The 25,032-nt window shown below is 32.6% G+C and overlaps 1 protein-coding gene across 1 annotated transcript in view; it reads left to right on the top strand.

Moving 5' to 3' along the window:
• Nucleotides 1-24,156, top strand: part of LOC106639265 (proton-coupled zinc antiporter SLC30A2) — a 700,309-nt gene extending 676,153 nt beyond the window's left edge. Inside the window, exon 8 of the mRNA XM_089592401.1 lies at nucleotides 23,888-24,156. Within this exon, the coding sequence (XP_089448527.1) occupies nucleotides 23,888-24,030 (143 nt within the window). The 3' untranslated portion in view covers nucleotides 24,031-24,156. The remainder of the gene's footprint in view (nucleotides 1-23,887) is intronic.
• Nucleotides 24,157-25,032: the final 876 nt, after the last annotated feature.

Below are 25,032 nucleotides of genomic sequence, written 5' to 3'. Positions count from 1 at the left end.
GAGAGACTCCCTTTTCTCAATAGGCAATCGCATAATACAGTATGAACACCTTATAAATATGCGCACTATCAAATAAATATTTTTACGTATCAAAACACGTACCCGCTTTTTATTTCAGCATAGGCATGTTTAAGAATGAATTCTACACCATGCTTTTGCTCTCTTATTATTGAGACGTATTGAATATCACCCTATGTTGTAATTTTGTAAGCAAGTCTACTAGCTTAAAATTTTTTATAACAAAAAGATCTGCTGGTAGAGGCTGCAGTCGTTGAGATATTTCCAAGCGAGGAAGCAGTTGTCCCCCGCGATACTCATACACCTGTTATCGAGAGTGCAACAGTGCCAATAGAAAACCCCAGATTTGACGCATTGTTAACGTTAAGATCTCGTCAACGATTTCCATTCAAGTGTGTGAGAGAAAACGTGATTGTGGAAATTTTATTGTGGAAAAATCACTGTAGATTTTTTCAGTTGTGGGACATTGCATTGGATCAAGTAAATCGTATGTATCCAGAACTGATTACGCAGAGAAATACATGGAGGACATATTGCTCATACTATACCGGTAAAAGCAATGCGAACCCATTGCACATGATTTTATATTTAAAAAAGGATACTTATACTCTTTTATGCTGCTGTAAACTTTCAAGGTACAGCGTGGAGGACAGAAGAAGATTAATCTACTGAAACGGTAGGTTATTTAAACACATTGAAAGAATATAATCCTATTGCATGACACATCTGCTGCCATAAAATTTATCTTAGTGTGTAATAAACTTAAAGTGTGGTAAAAAAAGGATATTGAGTAGTAGTGCATGATAGTTTTTTCACCACTACACATAAGACTTTCTCTGACATTTTTTATTACTCTATCTCAATATAGCCTTACCTAATAAAACATTTCAAACCTTTGTTCTTTCACACTAGTGGTATTAGCAACAGTCAGATTAAAAGCCAACAGTTGGAGCAACTATAACAGTGGTAGGTAGATAATCTTCTATTTTATAAAAACAAAGTTATAATGACCGGTCGAGGCACAGTATTTCAGGAAAGTCTCAACTTCTTGCACGTATATTTTATACGCTAACGATCTAAGACGCAGTTATAGATTAAAATAAAATACAATTTTTTGTAGAATACATTTTTACTCTGATATGCAATGCAGAGATTCTTTAATGCTAAAATTAATATGAAAAGAGATATAGAAATAGTAATAATTGTTCTTGACTACAAAAGAATAAATTTTTAAATTTTACAAATTGTCAGATGTAAAAGTTCTAAGTAATATGAAAATATACTTTTTGAATTAATCAATTTCATGTATACTATCGTTCGAACACTCTAAACAAAAAATTGTTTTAAAATAGTCAATGGTTTAAAATTGTTTTGTAGTATGCTGTTCCTTAACATTGACTGATAAAATTAATCTTCTTGTAATTGTTATGCGCTATTAATGTGTTTTTTTAAAACTTTTTTATAGAATTGTTGTTTCTAAAACTTTCGAGAACGACACCAGTCAAGCTCTTTTCTTCACCAAAAAAAAAAAAATGAATTCAAATAAGGATGCTATTAACGGAATATCTGTAAGTAAAATAAACAGTTGCAATATTTATGATAATAATTTTTTAAATTGTAATAAAACCATTTTGTTTAACATCTTTTTTCTACTCTACAGCAGGGTCCAAAACTGGAACAGCAGGGACAAAAGCAGCAGCAGCAGCAGCAGCAGCAGCAGCAGCAGTTGCAGGTATATTGTTTTTTTAATTAAAATTTTTAATTAAAAAAATGAGGTTTCATGATTTTTTTTTTTTTTCCACAACCGCAGCCTCAACAGCAACCTCAGCCACAGAAGCAGCAGCAGCAGCCGGACGCGATGCAAATTGGAGAGAATTGGTTGGGAGAACCAATTCTAATGAAATTAAATAGAGTTGGCGATAACGGTCAACCAATTTTTTTCACTCTCAGATAAGAGGAGTGATATTATTTTATGTGTATTAATAAAATAATCACAAAAAAATATTGATTATTGTTGATTTTTAATCTCCATCCTCTTATCCAAGAGAGCCAGAGACAAGGCCACACGAAGAGATCTGCGTATTTATGATTATCACTACTGCTTCCACTGGCAGAGTCCACTTCGTCATAACTGACTTGTACTTGTGTTACTGTAACTACCTGACTTTAAACTCTAGTGCCTCATGTACATTGTACAATCTTTACTGTCAATTATGAAAGCTTTTTTACTTACGTTATCTAGTGAGCAGCTGGTAAATTATATTTTAAGCAAACATCTCTTGTCAAAGACGCAAAAAATTTTGAGGAGTAAGCGAAGCAATGTTGGGATACGCTTTCGGTTATGAAATGGTATACATGTTCTCTGGCAACATGCATCACTCGATACGCCCACTCTTGAGAAAAAAATATGATGCTGGTACATTATACGCCTAAATAAAAAGCGAAGAGTTATCGGCCATGGCTTACACATACGTGTATCCTAGCATGACTCGTTGCACCCGCTATTGCTAAGAAAAAAATATTACACTGGTACATTATACGCCTAAAAATAAGAAGCGAAAAGTCATCGGCCACGGCTAACACATCTATATAGATAAGAAATAATAGCTCCATTACTTGGCAAGGTACTGCTTTGAGTAAGCCAACGTTGGTCGCAGCTAAACGGGAAACGCGATCCGCTACATCCACTGATAAGAAATACACGTTCATGCTTGATCATCTTCCTCTCGCGCTGTACGTTAGGCTTGTCACACCTACACCTTTCGGACCCATTCTGATGACGTTGGAGCTTGATTCGTGGTCAGAAAGAAAGGGAGCTGTCAGTACCATTCAACGTCACAGCATCCGGAAGAGGCCCCCTTCCCCTGACGTTCCATCTGAGTAGTCCGCACCACCCACAGCCCTTACCGCCCGTGCCCCTCCTCCCACCACTCGATCAGTCTCTCCCCCACTACCGCCTCTTCTCTACTGCCTGATTAGCCTATCCTCCCACCACCGCCTCTCCTCCACCGCCCAATCATCCTCTCCCCCCACCACCGCCTCTTCTTTACCGCCCGATTAGCCTCTCCCCCCACCACCACCTCTCCTCAACCGCCTCTTCTCTACCCACAGCTATAGCTAGAGCCTCTCCCCCCACCACTACCTCAGGGGGGGAGCTGGGGGGTGCCAGAACCACCATGGTTTACCTTCTAAACGACGATTTTGTAAGCATGATTTCTTACAATTTTCATCGTCAACCTTAATTTTTTTTTATACGAATAGAAGGATGGGATTTTAAAGAATATAATTCAATTTTATTAATCTCGATTGGGTTATTAATAATTTTATCAGTGAGTTTACTAGAGCCACCTTAACTTACCAGTAAAATAAGCCTATTAAAGTAATTAAAAACAGTTGTTATTATTTTTTACTCATTATTAAAGCAATATGTTATTATTCTGCTGCTACTGCAATACGCATACTCAAAATGTAATACCATAGAGAAATAAGAATCGAAATGTATTGAGTAATACTATGCCTATTGAATCATTATGAATGTAAAAATTGTTATGTTATTTACAATTTATTGATTGTAAATAGTATAGCTTGACTCTCTTGAATGCAAATCTGATATTTTGGTTTATTTTTTACTGATTTCATCCTAACACGACTCCTTAGATGAGTGAGCTTCGTTGAAGTAATGCTTAATGATGACATAAATCGTGCACCAAAGAATGTAAACAAAAAGAAGATCCTTTATTAAAATAGGGCTAGTAAAAAAAACCAGCTGTTGGTTTTAGGACCCACGGCAGAAGTAAAACTTTCAACTCAAATGTTATTAAACTTGGTATAATAAGAACTAACAAAATTAGAGTACACCTAATTTTAATAGATCTTTAAGAATTCCACACTAAAAAAGTAAAAATGATAATATTATCATTACATATTACAAGTTATATTTTAATATTACATATTCAAGCACGCGCGTGCATAAAATACATATACCTTAATTAACTACTTATGTTATGATTCATACATTCTAAGTTTTGTATGTTTCCTATGATATATGTAATACATGTACGAATTGTTGGTCATGAAATGCAGAGTAAAACAAAATTTTTCACTATACTGAGCCGAAATAAGATATTTTTTCTTATTACGCGGGACATAAATTCCTTTCATTTAAAATTTATATTCGTGCATTCGATATGACATCATTTGTGTACAATAAATTTTTGTTGGAACCTTTGTATCCGATAAACAAAAATTTTTTTTAAATTTTGGCTACCATAAAAGTAAAATAATCCACTATATCTTATAAATAAAAAAACCAATAGACACATAGCGATTTTCCGTTGTAAAACTGCAATTTTTCATTCTATTCGTTTTCTACAATAACTCATAATTTAATATTAGAACTCACTCGTGCTTAACTAATTTTTACTGTTCTAAATATTAATAAAAAGAATATAGTTTTGGGTCACGTGACAATTTTTCTTATAATTCATTTTAAAAAACAAGAAATACATCAATTTGTCGGTAGGATATGAAGGTTATAGCTTTGCCTTTAAGATATGACTTATGATTGCAGAATTATTATGACGTTTTGTATGCATCCCCGTAACATATTTTTGCAGCTCAATACTTATTTTCTATACGTGGAATTATCATTGGCCTGTCTGGCTTCCTTTTTGAGGTACGACTGTTTTCTAACTTTGGGAAATTATGTTGTAAAAAAAATTTTTCAAAGATTTTGTCTACATCCAAATTATTTTCCAAACATGCCATACTAAATCAAAAAAATTTATTGACTTGTTCTTTTCAAGATACAGTCAAAAAATCAAAAGTAAAAGTTAAGCTGTCGTATTATACATATTTAGTATTTTACATACGTTTTTTTCATACATATTTACATACAAAAAGATAAATAGGCAAAAAAACAATATTTACTGGTTTCAGAAAACTTCAAAGAGATCAAGCGATGTTTTGTGTAAAATGTTTTTTACCTGACAGTACCTTAGCTGTAACAGAGGCTCCATTTAGCCCCTATTACAGCCACGTTACAATTTCCACCATGAAGCAGTAGGTATACTTACTACCGACACGGTGACGCAGCGGTAGAGTTATAGTCTCGTTGATCTGGAATGTTAAGCATAGTTTGCCGCGGTTGGTAGTCAGATTAATGACCGCTCGACTATTATTCCGTTGGCTTGCGTTGGTGATTTTCCGGATTGATTAACTGTGTCTTTATCGTTACGACAACGTGAGCGAGAGGTGTGCAGAAGCTTAGGCCTAGACTATATAGACATTGGTTCGAAACTTGGGCAATGTACCGGATGTTCTGGGATGGATTTTTCCTAAGTGATCTCCCCACCCACAGGGTTATTTACCCTGGCAAATGTGAAACAGATTCTTACACCCTTCCCATCCACATCCATCCAAAGTGCCGAGTGCCCAGACAGAAGGAATGTAGTCAGTAGTTCACTATAACATAAAAAAGGGTATATTTTTTTATACATAGAGACAGACAGAGGCTATATCAAATGTATAGATAGAGTAATTGCTGCGCACTATTGTGTACGTGCAAGATGAAGGAAGACTGATAAATAGAATTCAAAAGCTAATTTGGTTATTCAACCACCATGAGATCATGCTACAGCCATACATCATCAGATAACCTGGGGTAATAACTGACCACTCTCCTATTAATATCATTAATAATTTACTAAAACAAACACCTATTGACAAATGATCTAAAAAAAAGTATTTACAACTTTGTAAAATAAACAGCCTTAACTATCAAAAAAAGCAAGTATCACAAGATGATGCAAGGCATCTTTTGGTCTCTTTATTATAAAAAAAAAATAATAATAATTATCACTGTAACCGTCTGTAACAAAGAAACCTGGGGGTCTCAATTTTCACTTAATTATCAACAAAACAAATTATTACTGAAACCAGCACCTATCACTGGATAACTCAGATCATGTAATGTCCACATTGTTAGTGACACATGCAGTAATTTATAACCTTATCACATGTTACCTCATAACTAGGGAAAAATACTTTCAATTTAATTTTTATCATTAGAAAAAAAATTTTAACTAGCACTTATCACTTGATAAGTCAAGTCATTTAAAAGAGCACTAATCAATAAAATGATCGCAATTCACCGGATGACACAGGGGGCTTACTATCCATGCTATTAATGATAAGTAAATAATAAATCTTACAAAACCCTATCATAAGATATTCTACTAAATGAAATGATCATTTTGTTAATAAACCAAACACTGATTTATTACTTGAGATCAATTCACAAAATGTCTAAGGGCGTTTAAACGCCAGTTTTTTATTAACGAAATCAGCACACATCACTAACTGACCTAAAGTGTTTAATGTCTACTTTACAAAGGATAAAAATTGACGACTTGAAATTGACGATAGAAGCACTAATAACAAGTGTCCTCTTGACTATTTTTTGTTTCATTAAAATAGTGGTAATGAAACATCTAAGGCTACTTGCTTGTAGGAGCTCATGGTATATATTATTTATTTTGCCGAATTATCAAGCAATTATGGAATGTCCTAGGTTCTCATTAAATAAGCACTTGCTTGCAATGTTATTTCCATTATTCATAATTCAGAAGCCAGTAATTTCCCAAGTCATCTGGTAAAATTGGTAACCGTGTGGCCATTAATTAATTATCCGTGGTCGTATGATAACAAGAGTTAATTTTATCCGACTTGTTTTATCAATATTATTGTGGATAGTATATGATTTAAGTCATCTGGTAATATACGTTTGCGTTATTCATTAACGTTGGCTTCCTCAGCCAGCATCTACAATTTCTAAAGAATACTTTATTAATTCACTGAAACACTTGTTTTGGTATTCACAAGTGTTCCTGGAGTACTCTGAATGTATTCGTATAATTTCCTACTTATGCTCTCTTTTCCGAGCTCCTTACGAGTTTGCGAAAGTTTTTTTTTCTATAATTTTAATTCGAAAGGAGTTCCAAAAGTATTGATTTTGATAACACGGTATTTAAAAATAAAATCAAAATAAAAAACTATTTCGTCGAAAAATAGGTTAACTTCTGTAAATACTAACTCTGACTTCCGATATACATTTTGTCACGGCGCAGCCACAGGGCATTCGTGAGAGTGGGAAGGAGAAACGGCAGAGGAGGAGCGAAACAACGAAGAGTGGAGTGAGCCGGTTCAGACTAGCTTTGGAGTTCACGCGAGGCGGCTGCGTATCGTAAAGTTGATACGTAATCGAAAAAGAGGTTAGGGGCGTCAACAACCGTCGGTAAAGTGAGGGCAAGTCAAGGTCCACACCATACGAGTACCTAGATGATCTAGGTCGACCACGCCAGGTCAAGACCAAGAAGGTTAGCTAGTGGGGACGCCCACCAGCTCCTTCTGCAGGATCAAGGGATCTTTGACGTAGTCCGTCACGTTTAACGCCTGCATCAGAACAAGTAAGTTGAGGAGAGTGTTTTCGAACGTGTCTTTTTGCTTGAATTTGCGAGGTCTGGCCGTTGTATAGGGATCAAAGTGTGAGAGAGAGACAGCGGTCTCGAAGATCAGTCAATTTTATATTAGTTCCCGTTTCGGTATACACACACACCCATGTATATATGTAAAAATTTGTATGCTTCAACCTTGAATACATACTATTTGCCTTACGTTAGTTACGAATGTTCGTGTTAAATTATTTATTCCGTAAATGGGTGTATTACACCCAACCCGAGAATCCTGTGTCCCCGTACCGCTGTACGTAATTAGATTTTTAGTGCTGCCTCTCGTCCTAGCTATGCATACTCTGCGGTATTGTCACCGTAATCCTGATGCACTTGATTATACCTATATGTGTAGTGACAGGAGCGTGGAAGCAGGAGAATTGACCTGCGGGATTAACGAGGAGTGTCGACGAGGGTTTCGGGCCTAGCCACCCGATCAACGCACAACTTGGCTGGTCGTGAGGTCACATCCTGTTCTGAGTATTATTCTACCCTTGTCACATCTTATTTTAGAAAATAAGTCTGCAGACAAGTGAAATCGAACCTAAGCTAGCCAGAGCCCATGTGTGACACAAATACACTTCACCACTCGACTATCGAGGATTTACAAGTTCATAAGCATTTAACCTCTACTTTAACTGTAATAAAAATTATCATCAGCACAAATAAATACCAAATTAAGATTGCGAAATAAATGTAATTGTTACAGCAAGCCTTGATATTAACGACAAGCTTCAAAGCCTTACCATAAACATAATTAACTTTTGATCATGACATACACAGAGCTTTAATAGCACAGAGGGCTAGCACGTATATTTATCATTTCGTTATTGCCTTCTCGGGTTCAAATCTGAGTATGGACAATGACTTTTTAGAACGAAGTTCTTTATGTCGTGTTACTCGGGGGGCTGGAAATTTAAAACGAACAGATTTTTTTTTTTTGAAATGAAAGTGGTTTACTCTTCCTCTCAAATTTCCCCCCTTACCCCGTCCCCCTCGCCGACTGTTTTCTATACACTTCCCCTCTCCCCACTATATATGTATATAAAAAAAAAAAAAAACATTTTCCAATAAAGAGATTTGAACCCTCGAACTCCTGCATATGAGTCCATTACCTTACCCACTCTGCTACGAGTGCTGCCAGCTATAGAAATCCGGTTTCTTGTACTTATGGTGTGGTTCGTAACTGAAATATTCCATTTTTATATACATTCACTGATAATACATTCCATTCATGATAAATTACATTTGTATTTGTTTTATAAATAATACAAAAAAAAAAAAAAAGTAAAATAAAATAAAATAAAATAAAATAACATAAAAAAAAAAAAAAAACATGTGGAATAGAGTTTAAAAATGTATCAATGGTTCTTAAAGGCGCTTATTTCGAATTCGACAAACAAATTATGTTACAATATCACATAATTTCATAAATAAAGTATTTCATTAAATCAATTATAAATAAAATGCAATAAATACTAACTCCAATAGCTGTTGCTGTTAAAAACTAGTTTGGTGTTATTATTTATTGCATTTCGTCCTACCCGCTGTTATTGAAGTCATTAACATCATTTAATCATAAATGAATTATGTAAGATCATTATATAAATATATTTCGAGTTTCATATCATTTTAATGGTTTTTAAGGGCACTTATTTTGAATTTGATAAACAAATAAGGGCACAATGTGATTAAGTAATTATATAAAAATAAAACTAAAATTGTATTAATGGGCTGTAAAATCACAAAAAAATAAGTGAAAAAAAAATTTTTTTTTTAAATCAATGAAATGAAATATAAAAATAAAATGAGATAAAATTACGAAAGACGTGAATAAATACAATGGAATAAAAAAAATGAAATAAAAAAGGGAATGAAAAAAAAAAAATAAATATGAAAATAAAAAAAGAAATTAAGTAAAGGAAATACAAAACAATGAAAAAAAATATTAAAAAATTAAATATGAAAAAAAATAAAAGAAGAAATGCAACAAAAAAAAACAAGAAGTAAGAAAAAAATAAAACAAGAAATTAAAAAAAAAAAAACAAATGTAAAAATTATAAAGGAAATTAAAACAACAAACCAGGGGGTATTATTGGGTCATGGGACCCACGGTAAGAACGAAGTTTTTTAAATATGAGATGAGTATAGACACAATTTCTCAGGTAACAAGGGAGTCACCAGACCCACAGAAAGAACGAAGCTCTGTAAACATTAGTACTGCATTCATGTTGTTTACTAAAACAAAAACTTGAAAAACGAATTAAAAAAAACAAAAACAATAGTTTAGTACTCACGATGGTTGAACTTTGTAAGTACTGTATTTATGCACGACGTTCTCACGAAGTTCAACCATCGTAAGTACTAAACTATTGTTTTTGTTTTTTTATATTCGTTTTTCAAGTTTTTGTTTAAGTAAACAACATGAATGCAGTACTAACGTTTACAGAGCTTCGTTCTTCCTGTGGGTCTGGCGACTCCCTTGTTACCTGAGAAATTGTGTCTATACTCATCTCATATTTAAAGAACTTCGTTCTTACCGTGGGTCCCATGACCCATTAATACCCCCTGGTTTTTTTTATTTTAGTGGTGTTAATGGTTATTCTTTAATTTTTTTCTTTAAACTGTTCCATTACTTATTCTTATGCAGATATTCAAATTTGAATTAAATAATTAATTTTTTAAATAATTATATTCTCTGTGTCCAAAAAATCCAGCTTGAATACTTGTATTTTATGAAAATTACTATATTATAACTGTTTTTCGAAATAAATTAGTTTTTTTGTTTCAAGAAAAGAATACCTATAATAAGATGTCTTATGTAAATTTTTCTAATAACTTAATGATAAATCTTCAGTTCGTATTTTAAATTATCCTGATAACTTATGTTATGTCATTTGAGTAGTAAAAAAGTTAAGCAGTGTTAAAAAACAATAAGAAATTGATGCACAAACGTAAATAACTAGAAATCATTGATTCTTAAATTTTAGTTACTTTGAGCCTAAAAGTGCAAAAACGAAACGATAAACTTACACGCAAGATATCTCAGCTAAAGGAGATCTGTGTAAACTACAGCCAAAAGTTACTTATGTTTATAATAGAGCTCTGAAGCTTGTTCTAAGCATCGTGGCTAGCTGGGATTGTTATATTTTTTCTGCAATTTTAACTTGGCGTGTATTTGTATTGATAATAATTTTGATTGCACGTGCAATAACTTTTTTTAATAATTGGCATTGTCACAAAGGAACTATGTAAAGTTACGTCACCGTAACCATAACCTTCATTCAGTACACATGCTAAATTTTTTCCACCCTAACAACAACTAAATGAGATCATATGAAATTACGTACTTCACGATCAAAGATAAGTAAAAAGACTTATTAATTTTACTCACCATAACTGCTATTGACTGTAGGCTAAGCTCCAATGGTTATCAATGAACATATGTGACTTCTAAACTACTACGATAATTTCTTAATGGTTGAGTATTTGATAGTATTAGTCGTTACTTGATGACGATCCATGTCATGTTAATTATTAAATTAAATAAATGAATCTTGATTTAATAGTCGATCTTCAAATGCTACGACTATTAAGATACTACTTTTTAATTTATTGAATAATAATAAATGAAAAATTTGGATCCACAAGTTATTTAAAATGTTTGGAAAGTTTCTGATACAGAAAAGTATTTGGAAATTCTGTATGCAGTATTAAAAAAAAAAAAAAAGAATTTTTAACGGCTCAGAACTAGATAACAGAAATATTTTTAGGCTGCGGATCATACAGAAAGTTTGATAGTTTTTATTAAATGCAGGAAAAGCAGTAACTCTTTAAAAAATATTTATTAGGTAAATGCAAATATAAGTCTTTTAAAACTGAACGGTAAAAAATATCCCTTTTGATTGAAATTTTTTTTGATGATTCCAAGGTGGCAATATATGTTTTTACACACATAAATTACTGATGCAATGAATAATGACCTAAATGCTAATAACCAGTAACATGTAGTGCTTTTTGGCCAATGATCAAATTAATCTAGCAATTGTTAGCATAATGGTTAAAACTATAGCTTGGAGCTCGCACGACCAACCCTAGCAGCTTAGAAAAATACTTGGGCATAAGGGTATGCACCGAGCTTACGATGAGTAGCGAGAGAGCTTTAAGGAACAGTGTGCTTCGTCCCGTAGCGCTACAAAGAGTAAAGCTTCAATTCAAATGTTTTTTTAGACCTGATATAGGCTTGGCTTTCGTTGCAACTAACACTTACACGGTTATTATTACGTCTCTACGTTGTAATGTTTTTTTTTCTACAGACTATAACAATAATTTAATTTGATAAAGTGACCGGTTAGCTTACTGTGCTTTTTTTGATAACCGCATGTGCTCTTAATTATTTATTTATTAATTAAAAACTCAGCCAGTAAGTGCATCAAGTTACCGACTTATTAAAGATACCGAAAAATTCATTTGTGAATAAAAAATGAGTCTAAGTTTATTTCTGTCCATTTAAAAAATCCAACAGTTTTCTTTTAAATAGCTGTTGTTAAATGTTATCTTGTACTGTTTTCTCTACAGTAAGAAATATTTTTAAACCTTGTTAAATGATGTAGAAGAGCAAGCTAACTATTATAGCTGTTAACTACAATCTAACGTTATTCATTATTAAACGATCGTAGAAAATTTTTAAAGTAAAATCAAACTGCATTTATATCTCTTAATTATAGTAAGCATCTGAATAATAATATAAAAATCTCAGATAAGTAAGAAAATCTGTTCCGGGGTTAAAAATATCTATAGAAAAAAAAAAATTTGGTACGATACGTAAATACGTAAAATTAAACCTTCTCAGCCATAAATTATGACAATACAGTGGAAAAGTATCTGAGATATGACTGATTAAAATATTCAGCTTTGATTTTTTGTACATAATAAATCCAACTATTATTAAATATGTTAACATCTTTATGGTTAGCTACTTTTTGTGAGAATTTTATAGCTGTTGAGCTTCTTGCTGGTAGTAAAAAATGATAATGATTGGCAGGCTCTTTCAAAAGAACCAAGACTACGATCACAGTTAATAAAATACTGAACGTAAGAAAATACACGAACAGTAATTTTTTAACAGGTGCTAAGTGACCATCTTATTTTTTAAACTGACTATATAAAACATTCGATAAAAAGGTCAGAAATCATAAGTTAAAAGTAATTAAATTTGAAATTATTACTGACTCATGAACTTTTGACACTGTAAAAGGCAGGTGTGAAAAGTTTCACATAAGTAACTGATTACATATGGATAAGTGAGGAAAGAAGCATTAGAGCTAAGTATTTAAGTTTTTTTCTAATTTTAAACTAAAAATTATGAACAGGTAAGCAATGCAGGTTTGAAGCTAAACATCCTAAATAATTTTTTTATTTAAATAAAATCCCAAGGAGCTTGTTCTTCATAACTCAACATGCTTTCTGCCAGTGCGTCAATTTTTTTACTTAAACAAAATCTCTAGCAACTTATTCTTTATTCCACGACGCACTAACAATCAGCATGTTAGTTTTCATATTTAAATAAGATATCGAGCAGCTATATCTTTTGACCCCAACACACTTACCACCAGTACATTTTTTTTCTTATTTAAATAAAATCCTAAGCAGCTCACCCTTTGTAACTAGATACACTTACTACCAGCCTATTTATTTTTTTACGCAAATGAAACCTTCACCAGATAATCCTTTAGAACCAAACATGCTGACTACCAGTGCGTTTATTTTTTTAGTTAAATAAAATCTTGAGTAGCTAATTCTTTATGCCACGAAACACTTGTTACCAGCGCGATTATCTTCTTACGCAAACAAAATTTTGAGCAGATAGTCCTTCATAACCTAATGAGCTTTGTAACGTTGTACCCGGCCAGTTTAACACCCGCACACTAGTAGCCTGAGTACAAAGCCACTTGTACTACTGTACGGCTTCGGCCTCTTTGATGCGACCGTCGTACCCCAACGCCACAACCCAAAGTGCCCCGCACAGCAGTTATTGGAAACACTTATTCGCTGATCACGTAGCTAACACTTGGTGAGCCACTAACTTCCTGCCAATGAGCCACTAACAATGCCCTCCCAGGGAGCCACTACCAATTTCCTCCAGAGCCACTACTCGCGACCCGGAGTCCACTACCCGCTATGCTCGAGAAGGGCACGAATTGCACCTCGCGACCCGAGTTCTCTCTCGACCAAGCGTCGCGTCTAGGCACTAACACAGAAAAACTAACCAAGCAAAATCAGCTACCCGATGGCACCCAGCCAGCCAAGACTCTCAAGCTCCTCTCCGGTCACCCTTAGAGAACGAAACCAGACGATATTGTGAGCCACACAGTAAGCTTTAGTGCTTCTCTCAATCTCTCGGTTTGCTTTTTCACAATAAGATCACGAAAAACAAACAAGAGATAGCGAAAAAATCCAACTGCCTGTTTTCAGCAACTTTTTCCTGCTCGATACCTCGAGAAACCCCTGCCAACAATCCTTGATCGATCGCCTACTGTCATTCAACGATTGCTAATTTGCTGGTTATACAATAGCACCCTCTTTTATTTATTAAGTCATTCTTTAATATTTATTGGCATACGGTTTTGACCAGCAAATCATACCAGCGCCTCCAACGGTCTGGTCCTCCTGTTTCAGACCGTTCCACTCCCTCAAGAGTGGAGGCACTGAAACGAACTTTCTACCCGCCACCAACCAATAAGCCACACCTCTTATGCTTGAGTCACGTCAGCGCCGCTCACCAAGCGCGCGCGCACGACCCATGGCCTGAGAGACCGCGCTGAGCACACACACATAAATATTAAAGGTTACCACAGCCATGTCTCTGGGTGTGCGTACTTGACACTGCGACTTCGTTGCAATCCTCCCTCTTGAACGAAAAATGCTCTCTTTAAATTGAGATGCCTTTAGCCACTATAAAAAAAAAAAAAAAAAAAAAATGAACTTTGAGAGAAAACGGTCTAAACTTGAAAATAGATTTATTCAAGGAAAAAAAATGTAACGTATGAACTGATGGCCCTATCTAAAAGAGGAGGTTAAAATATACATACAAAATAGTTTAGAAGTCACATATTTTCATTGATAACCTCCGGAACTTGGCTTACAGTTCACAGCAATTGAAATGAGTAAAATTGATAGACCTTTCTCCTTATTTCTGATAGTGAAGTACTTTATTTTATGAGATTTCATTTAATTCTTGTTAGGGTGAAAAAAAATTCAAGATGTACACTAAATGGAGGTTGTGGTCAGAGTGATGTATACATTACGTGATTTTACATAGTTTTTTTGGGAGGATACAAATTAATAAAGAAAGTTTTTGCACGTCTAATTGAAGTTATTGTCAATACGAACACATACCAAGTTAAGATAACAAAATAATTCTAATAATTCCAGCAAGCCTCAATGCTTAGGACAAATTCTGAAGCCTTATTATGAACAAAAGTAACTTTGGCTGTAGTTTACAAAGATCCCCTTAGCCCAGATGGCTCGCGTGTGAGTCTGTCGCTTCTTTCGATTTCTTAGGCTTGAATGTTTGTCGATGTGATTTGACTTTTGTTTCATTATTTTGACGGCTTTATTATTCATTTTTTAATTTTTTTATCCATTAAATCTTCTATTACTATTAATAAGGTTGATATGTAAGTTAAAATTAAATGTTTAATACGGTAGAAAGTGTTTATTATAATGCAAAACTTAAATAGTTTTCGCACATTGTTACAAAAAAAAAATGAGTAAAGTTTTAAAATCAATAATTTTAATACTTTTACATGTGTGAATGTTTTTTTTTTCATTGTTTTTCAACGCTGCTTCACTTTTTTACAAGTAAAATAACATGAAATAAGTTATCCAGATAATTTAAAAAGGGAACTGGAAATTTATTATAAAGTTATAAAAAAAACTTACTCAGGACAGCCTGTTAAGTATTTTTTTTTTTTGAGTTAGCAGAAAACTAGTTGTTTTGTATCAAAAAAAAGTTATAATTCTGTAATTTTTATAAGATACCAAAAAACAAGCTAGAGTTTTTAGAACCATGTCATCAAAATTATTTAAAGTATTAAATGTTTGATTTAAATTTAAATGTCTGCATAAATGTTAATAATAGAAGAGTTTAAAAAAAAAAATATCAAAAAAGAAAGAGTAAAAACACCAAAACAAAAATAATCATTGTCCATACTGAGTTTCAATCCAGAAACTTCATAAACGAAAAGATAAATATGCGTACAAGCCATCTGTACTACGTAAGTTCTGTGTATTTTAGGGTCAAAAGATAATCATGTTTATGATGAAATGCCAAAGCTTCTTCTATATATCAAGGCTTGCTATAAGTATAACACATATTTTACAACCTCCATTTGGTACTTATTTGTGTTGATGACAATTCCTATTACACGTTTTAAGACTTTTTTATAATTTGCGTTCTTTGATTATGTACTTACAATGATACATAATAGAGATCGTATGGCATTACCATAATGTGTACAGATAATAAAATTGTAAAATGAGAACGTGTAATAAAAAGTTATAAAATAACGTTGTTAAAAAGTGAGAAGAGCAGAGATATTTTTCTCACAATTTTTACATCATATGAGCTAATTAAAAGAATAAAAATCATAGTGTTTGTACATAGTTAGTGTAGGAGTTAGATGTTTATATACCTTAAAATCCTTGATGGTCAAGTGGTCAAGTGTGTTTATGTCGCACGTAAGCTCTGGCTAGCTTAGGTTCAATTTCACTTGCCTGCAGACTTATTTTTTAGTATAAGTGTATATTGGAAGTCAGACTTAGTATTTATATAAGGGAACCTACTTCTCGACGAAACAGTTTTTTATCCAAATTTTATTTTTAAGTACCGTGAGATTAAAATAAACACTTTTGGAACTTCTTATGAGTTAAAACGGTAGAAAAAAAAGTTTTTGGCGAATTTTTAGAGAACTTCAAAGACGGGACATGAGCGAAAAACTATAGGAATACATTTAGAATACTTTAGCAACACTTGCAAATACAAAAATAAGTTCATCAGTGAATTCATAAAGAAGTCTTTAAGAGCTTTGGATGCCAGCTGGATTAGTCTGTCAATATTTAAATTTATTTAATAGTATCTTTTATTTACTCCGATGCGTTGATGAGAATACTTTTCTTAATGTTGAATTTTTTTTGCCGAGATAAAACTAGTTGATGTTGCAACAAACTTGATTTTTTCCGTTGATCTTATTACTTCTGAGAATTTTATTTTATTAAATACTTTTGACTAAGTATAGTTAGGAGTATTATTCATTTTAAAAAAGGTAGTTGTTGTTGTCATGGTTCCTACTTTTAAAATGTTTACTATATTTCATACAATTTTTTTTCCAGGAATACTAAACACATAAAACTTGCCTAACATTTCCTTTTAACTAAGATTATTATTTTTATAGGGATATGTTTATGCAATTAAGCCTCAAAAAATTTCTTTTTTATTTTCTTATCTAGTAAGAATATTACATTCTCATAATAAATGGTCAATTTCTAATAATTTTAATGCTACTATATCTGGTAAAGTACCTTTCAAGACCAAAATTTGGAAAAAAATTGTTATAAAACACACGTTTTATGGTCCTTTAAAAAAGAATAATCCATAATTAGGAAAAAATGAGAAACTTTGTAGAAAACGATAACCAAAATTTTTTGCAACTCAAGTAGCCTCAAAAAACGTGATTCTTTAAAGTAGAGTTAATTCTGTAATGTCTAAAGCAATAATATCAGAAAATAGATCTACATTCAATTCTCTCTGATAAAATGTATAACATAAAAAATTTTTAGTAGATATACTTATAGATCTACCGTATAAAAAGTTTTTATGGAGTTTTATAAGTGCCATTGAAATTTTGATAGCTGCGCATTTAGTGGCGTAGTCACAGAAAAAGGGTGGTCCAGGAAATCTTACCCCCCCCCCACCCCACCATACGGTCACTGCCGAAGAAAATTTCATTATGTTACATTCTGGGCTGTAAAGTGCCGGAAACTGAGTGACTGGCAATCTTTTAGACTCGGTCAGTTAGGGGGCGAAGGGAGCGAGTTTGTTATAGAATCAACGTATATATATACATATATAGAGTGCGCGGTGGCTCAGTCGGCTAGGTCGTGGATTGGGACGCGGGAGACCGCGGTTCAATTCCTGGCCAGTGCAACTTTACGGGCAAGTACCTCTGTGATTTTTCACATGTGCTTTTTCACCACGCAATGCTCCTCGAGGAGGGTTTAGGCGACCTTCTCGCAGCATAATTGCCTAATTTCCCCCTACCCCCTCCCAGTAATGGGAGGCCTCCCATCCCTCTTCCCTTCCTTCTCCAAAGTGCTAAGTGCCCATATAGTAGTGCCCTTATTAAAGGAGCCGGACGTAGAGCACTATAATATAAAAAAAAAATTATTTTTGATTAAATAACAGGAAGTTCTAAGATCTAAGCTTTTAAGCCTAGTAACCCAGAGAATAGTAAATGAACTGAAACGCTTCCTGACGTCAGTGTTTAGCAGCTAACAATAAGATTTTGAACCATCGCAGACAACGTGGCGTTTAATTGGTTGCGTTAGAATAAATCGTACTTACATTCTAGTCACATTCAAACCATATTATTAACCGTAACGCCATCTCTTCAAGTATTAGTTATTTAATGTTATCTTGTCTATAAACATGTATAATATAAATAATGCATATATAATAAAATTTAAATTAAAATAACAAACAGAAATTTCTCTGCAAAACATGCGTTTAAATTATATTTTATGTACACTATACGTGAAATGATAAATAACATAATATTGTTACCACCAGTAACAATTAAAACATATTACTTCCCAAAACGAAGTTGCACTTTATTGGAAGAAGTGAACAGAAGTAGTAAGCTCCAGGTTACAATCTCGAGTAATTACAACACCTAGCAACTCATAGCAACATTTTTGATCTCGTGGTAACTCATTCGTTCTACGACTTTTTAACCGTGTACCTAACATTACTACCTTCTCTTCTGGATTGTTGTTCCAACAATCGCAAAATAAAATACCATACAGCATTTTATAATACCTTCATCTTTTTTCGTTGTAGCAACAGGATATCAATACAGCTTTTAGATACAAAAAGACTCTTCTTAACCTCTTTTTAAACTTACCAAGTACATTGCATCTAACTATAAATTCAACTACATCCAAAAATTTTTTTTAAAGCCTCAGGACATGAAATTTTTACCTTAACTCCACTGCCAAGTTACCGAATATCTTCAATCCTATGACATTGTCTTATTCTACTACGTCTCATCGTTTCAGAGTCATGTGAGAAGTACGTAGACGGCTTGTTTTTTAGACATGAAATGAGAAATGACGTCCCAGGGATTCTATTTTATGTCCCTATTCTAGTATTTGTCCAACGTCTTCGGAAAAGTTAACCACGAAAAATAAAATTAAAACAGAGTCGTTAAGATGATTTTCTGTCCTGAAAAATCGCAATTCTGTTCATTTGTATTATCTTTGTCCTGTGTTTTGGTGACTTTCTAATGGCATAGACAACGTTGTTGATCTCATTGATAGTTACAAGCGAACCGTCTCTGTTACTCTTTCGTCTTCGACTCTTTCTTTTGGTTCTTTCTGGATTATATAATCAAACTTTATGTTTTAAAAAAAATAACCTTTTTGTGCTCGTTTATGGTGACGGGTGTTAATTTTGCTAAATGTTACAGCTATGGTGGTTCTTGTCAAGTCATAGATTTTTCTCAGCTTTTTTACATAATTTTTCAGTGATAAAACATTAACATAGTCATCTAGAGGAAGTTCTTTCATCAGATCCAATGGAAGTTGCAGATCGTCACCAGTGCACATCTTAGCTGGAAAGAACCCGGTCATCGTATGTTTGTAAGATCTGTAAGCTAATAAAAATAGTGAGATCCAAGAATCCCAGTTTTTTTGACTTTTGCTTACAAGTTTTGATTAATAATCAAGAGTCGTCTTATTTGGGCGTTACACCTGACCATTCGATTGTAGATGTACGGTTGTAGACCGTGATTTCTTAATTCGTAAAAGTTCTGCTAATTCTTTCACTAGACAAGAATTTAATCTTGTACTCTGATCAGTATGCACTTTTAAGAATACACCATGACGACAAACTACTTTATTTACATAAATTTTAGTTATTCTCTTCGTTCTCATGTTTGATAAAGAGAAGACCTCTACCCAATTGGTAAAATTATCCATCACAACAAGGAGATATTAATAAACTAACAAAGAAGTTGCGAATAAACCTAAGATATTTATCTAAAAACTCTCAAAAGGTACTTCCAAGTTATAAGCTTTCATTTTACTAATTCCATTATCTAATGGACCCCTCTTTTCAACACAAGTCATACATGTATGACATAAATTCTCAACATTCTTCTTACAAGTGGCTCAGTAGAACATCTTCCTACAATTATCTAATGTCGTGTTAATTCTAAATTGTCATTCTATAGGTAAGTCATGCGGTCCTCGTAAAACCTCATCTATCTTCTTTCTTGGAACGACTAATTGTAAAGTCTTTGTCTTCAAGTTTGATGAAGTCCATTATTCATGTAAAACTCTATTTTTAGTTACCCATTAGTCTGATTAAAAATAGTATACTCTTAGAAATTCATCTTTCGATATAACTTCCTACAAATCTGGTTAAGTCTTACTTTTCTAATCGTCAATAATGATTCAAATTGCCTCAATTTCCATCATATTTTTTTGTCAGTCTAATCCTGTTTTTTTGACGAAAAGAATTCAGTTAGTTTTTTTATCCTCTGCTTTAAGCTTTTTTTTTAACCCGGTAGCAGTACTTGCAAGATTTACCTTTACATGGTCGTCTAATATATCTACCTGCATTTCCGTGAATTGTTCCTTTCCTATGAGAAATTTTGAACTTAGACCAACCTAATATTTGAACCCATCTAGCTAGCTGACCACCCAGTTCTATAAATGATAACAACCAGATTAAGGTAGAATGATCTGTTAGACTTATGAATTTATCTCCGTATAAGTAACAATAAAAATGTTTTACTGACTCAACAAACGCTAGTAACTCCCTACGAGTTGCACTATAATTCTTTTCCGACGGACTGTATCCTTGACTATGATATGCTTTAACTCTTTTCCTACTTTCTTGATTCTGAGACAAAACTAAATCAATGCCATGATCTGATGCATCGGTATTTCAGGTGAATACGCAATCTAACCTAGAAAAAGTCAAAATAGAAGAAGATGTAAGAACGTCCTGTTGTTTTAGAAATGCTTCCTAACTTTCATGGACTATTGAACCCACTCGTTTTTTAATGTCAAATTATGGAAAGATCAAGCAATATTTACAAAGCATTTAATTAATCGTCTATAGAACGAGCAAAATCCTACAAACTGACGTTCAATTTTTTTGTTCTTGAAATTGGCCATTCTGAAACAACCTTAATTTTTTTTGCAATGTCTTTTTCCTCTTTTTTAACAATGTGACCAAGAAATTAAGTTTCTGTTGTGAAGAAATTACACTTCTTATTATTAATTCGAAGGAAAACTTTTCAAAATAAAAAAAAACACCTTTTCTAGATTCACTAATATTTTTGAGTCTGCTAACACTATGATATCATCCAAACAAACTAAGCAAATTTTGTACAACAATCCTTTAAGTATTTCTGGAATAAATTGTTGAAAAGTCACTGGTGCATTATATAATCCAAATGGCAAGACTTTAAATTGCCACAATCCTTCTCCAATAGAAAAAACTATGACTTCTCTATCTTCATTCTTAATTTTTACTTGCCAGTAGCCACTATTCCTATCTAACGTAGAGAACTACAATCATCCTAATAACGTATCTAATGTTTCAGCAGATCATAGTAAAATATATAAATCCCTAATCGTTGTTGCATTCACTTTTTGAAAGTCAACATAAAACCTTGTAGAACTACTATTTTCTTTAAAGACGAATAAAGAACACCAGGAACTTGATAATTTTTCAATAACTTCTTGTTTCTCCATTTCTGTTACTAAAATGTCAACTTCTTCTTGTTTGTAAATAAAGACTCTTCATAGTGGCTGTCAAATTGGCCATGTTTCTTTCTCCAAGTACGTCTCATGCTTAACTAAATCATATTTTCCTACAATGTTGTCATTGTTAACCATTTTTCTCAAATATTAAACTATGAATTTTCTCTGTCAAACCTATTTTATCAAAGTAATCAATTACAAGAATACAATCAATAACGATATCCACTAGATACACGATCATTTCAACCTAGTATTTTCCTAAAACTTCAAATACTTCAATTCTAAGCTCGACGGGAACATCGCAAAACTAATAGGAATATCAATATACACTTAATTAAGAAATTTTAAACTTGAAATGTATACGGCAGAACCAGAATGTAATAAAAAATTACAAATTTTGCCATGTAATGTAGCTTTAACCATAAAGTTACTTGAATTCTCATTCATCTTTCTATTATTCGATTCATCTTAATATTATTCGAGACTAAATGTAAAGGAGCTGGCTTGCTTACTGTTAAACTCGCTCCTGGAAGTTCAACAAAACTTAGTTTTCCTGCCGATTGAAAACTTGTACTTAAAGACAACTATACTTTACGAGGTCCTTTTTTTCTGCAATTGCAGCACTAAAAATTGGTGATATTGAAGGATTTCTTTTCCTAACTTTTTCTTAAATGATCATTCAGTTGCCCTGATCTGTATGTTCCTGCAACAACATAAGTATTTTACAATCTTCCATTTTCTTCAAAAATTGTCTTAACCTTAATTTCCTGTCGAAGAGCAACTCTCAAAGACCTTGTTTTGTCTAACTAAAGCATTTTTTTAAGAACTATCAGCTATCCCAAAAATGAACTATGAAGAAGCAATTTTATATTGAGTAGTAAACGGACAAAGCTTAAGTTTAAAATTCAAACTCAACATTCCCTCTGACTCTGAAAAATTATCAAGTATCGATCTTGCCTTTCCACGTAACTGAGAAATTAAGGTCACCATCTTCCAGTTATTATCCCAACCATTTAATTTGGCAATCAGACTAAACAAATTGTAGAAATCTCTGAACAGATAACCACCACCATAATTGTCCACCTGAATCTTAAGAGGTAGGAGTGAGCCTGTCAGTAAACCATTTCAAAGAAATGCGTGTTGAAATGGTAGAGGTTGTGTTGCCTACGATGTCTGTAGCATTTGTGACATGTGCGGTGGTTGTAGCAAAAATTTTTTCCAATACTTATCTGATTTATGCCATGGGTTTGTTAAATCTAAGAAGTCATCGTTTTCCACCGTCATAACTAGCCAAGTGCTTTTTTAAATTAATCATTCTTTTGTGATTGTATTTTTTATATCAGATAAAAATTGATGCGCGTAGTTAAGGAATATAAAATCGTAAATTTTCAGAAATTCTTATCCAAGAATATAAAAGTTAACAATGTACCAAAATTTGAACGTTGCATAACGATTTTTGCACTTTCTAGTAATATAATTTCATAGAAAGTAGGTTTTAGATACTGTTATCAGCACTGATTGATAGATAATCTAATAACGAACAAATCTTCTTTAGCCATATTTTCAATACCATACCAAAAAAAATTATAGGTAAAATTCATAGAAAAAACTAAGTTTATCTTCACCATTTATTTAATAACAAAAGAAGCCGGAAATATTTTACCCCAAAACTTCTATTTCATGTTTTCTGATCACACAATTCTGATAATTCTTGTCGTAGTTGCGAAAATTGCTTATTGACCATTTTCTAAGGCTTTTTCTACTCGTCTAATAACCATCCCATTAACTTTTTTACTTTGTACGGAATATTTGTTTTATAGTATGTTGTCTCAAATTTTACAATTATTAGTGAAGTTTTTAATAAATGTTTACGTTACTAAGACCTAAAAACAACGGTTAATAATTATTATTAGTAATAGTAAGAACTAATGAAAAAAATTTAGAATCAAAATCTGAAGAAGGTGTACTACACACATAAACATAGTTAACACCAAGCTGGATATAGTCCAAAATGTCTTATAAGATATTGTTTATGGTATTTTATACTAAATAATGCATATGAAGGTCCAAATTTTACGTTTTAATTAAACAACATATAATGCTGTTTTTGACAGAAAATATTATGTAGATAATGAGCTAATAAACCAGACTGTATACTTTAACTGAAATAGTATCTTACCTAATTCTTAAAAATCTTGCTTAATTTTATTAGCTTATGAAAATAAGCTCTATATAAACTAATTTAAAGTACACTTAATAATTTTATATGCTGTATTCTGCTAAAGCTTTATTACTGCTTTTTTCAGTTCCAGAATCAAGCCCACAGATTATTTTACGCACAGCAACTAGAAATATTTATAATAAGTATAAATTTTTTGAAATGACCCTGCAAATTGAAGAATTTGATAAGAAAATGGACGATTGCAACCAGTGCAAGCCACTATTATAATCATTAAATTGAGTTCGTTTTTTCTGTCTGTTGTGGTTCTGAAGCAGTAACCACCAATAGTTAAGAATTGAAGTACGACAAAGTTTAAAAACTATCTTGCTGAAGGAGTTGAAGAAATAGATTATGAATAAGGACTAAAATATTATGAGAATCTGTTAAAAATCATACATACATCTTAACACTTTTAGTTGGACAGTTTTGTGCAGCTCTTTACATTTCACGTTTTTGAGAAAGTATTGAAAAAAATAAAAAAAATAAGAAGTGAAAAGCATGTCATCAGAAATATTTTTTTTAAGTCCTTGAGATTTTTTTGCCTCTTTACTAAGTACTTTACTAACTGCTTTTTTTAAATTTGGAGACTAAAAAGAGTGCCAATGTTATAAATACAACAATTTTCAAGTAAGGTGAATGTTAAATTAATTAATCTTAGTAGAAAAATGGGATCTTTAGTATCTAGAAAACTAATACTGTGAGTGCAGTTTCAAACAAATTAGGATATAGGGTTTCTCGTTGCACACAATTATTAAAAAATATGAGCTACGAATAATTATAAATCATAGAAGGGGTCTCATTACGAGAAGGAATGAGTATAGAATATTTAGATTCTTCAAAAGACACGGAAAAATGTATTTTTTTTTAAATTTTAAATAAGTTATTGAGAAACTATAATTAGATTATAAAAGATAAGTATATGGTCATTTAAAAGCTTGATTAATTTATTATACAGGTTCGTAGATTTCTTAGCACGTCCAATGTAATATTAGTCTAATGCTTATTTTCAAACTGTAGGTGTAGGGATTAAAAGGCTAACTTATCTTTGAATTTGACAACTTTGGCACAGCTTGTGACATAACATGAGCAATATCAACGCAAGATAGTATAGTATCTAGCAATAAATACACAAGTACAGTAGCTGTTCAAGTGAAAATAACAGTCCGTTTTGACTGGTGTTAAAAAATGATCCGACCTTTACAGAGCTGAGTTAATGTTGCAGACTTGGCT

Source organism: Copidosoma floridanum, unplaced genomic scaffold (genome assembly GCF_036245765.1).
Source record: "Copidosoma floridanum isolate Cflo_tuat_1 unplaced genomic scaffold, Cflo_Japanese_pri ptg000016l, whole genome shotgun sequence".
Taxonomy (NCBI): Eukaryota; Metazoa; Arthropoda; class Insecta; order Hymenoptera; family Encyrtidae; genus Copidosoma; species Copidosoma floridanum.
The sequence above is the reverse complement of the archived record's forward strand: the minus strand, read 5'-3'. Positions and strand labels throughout refer to the sequence as shown.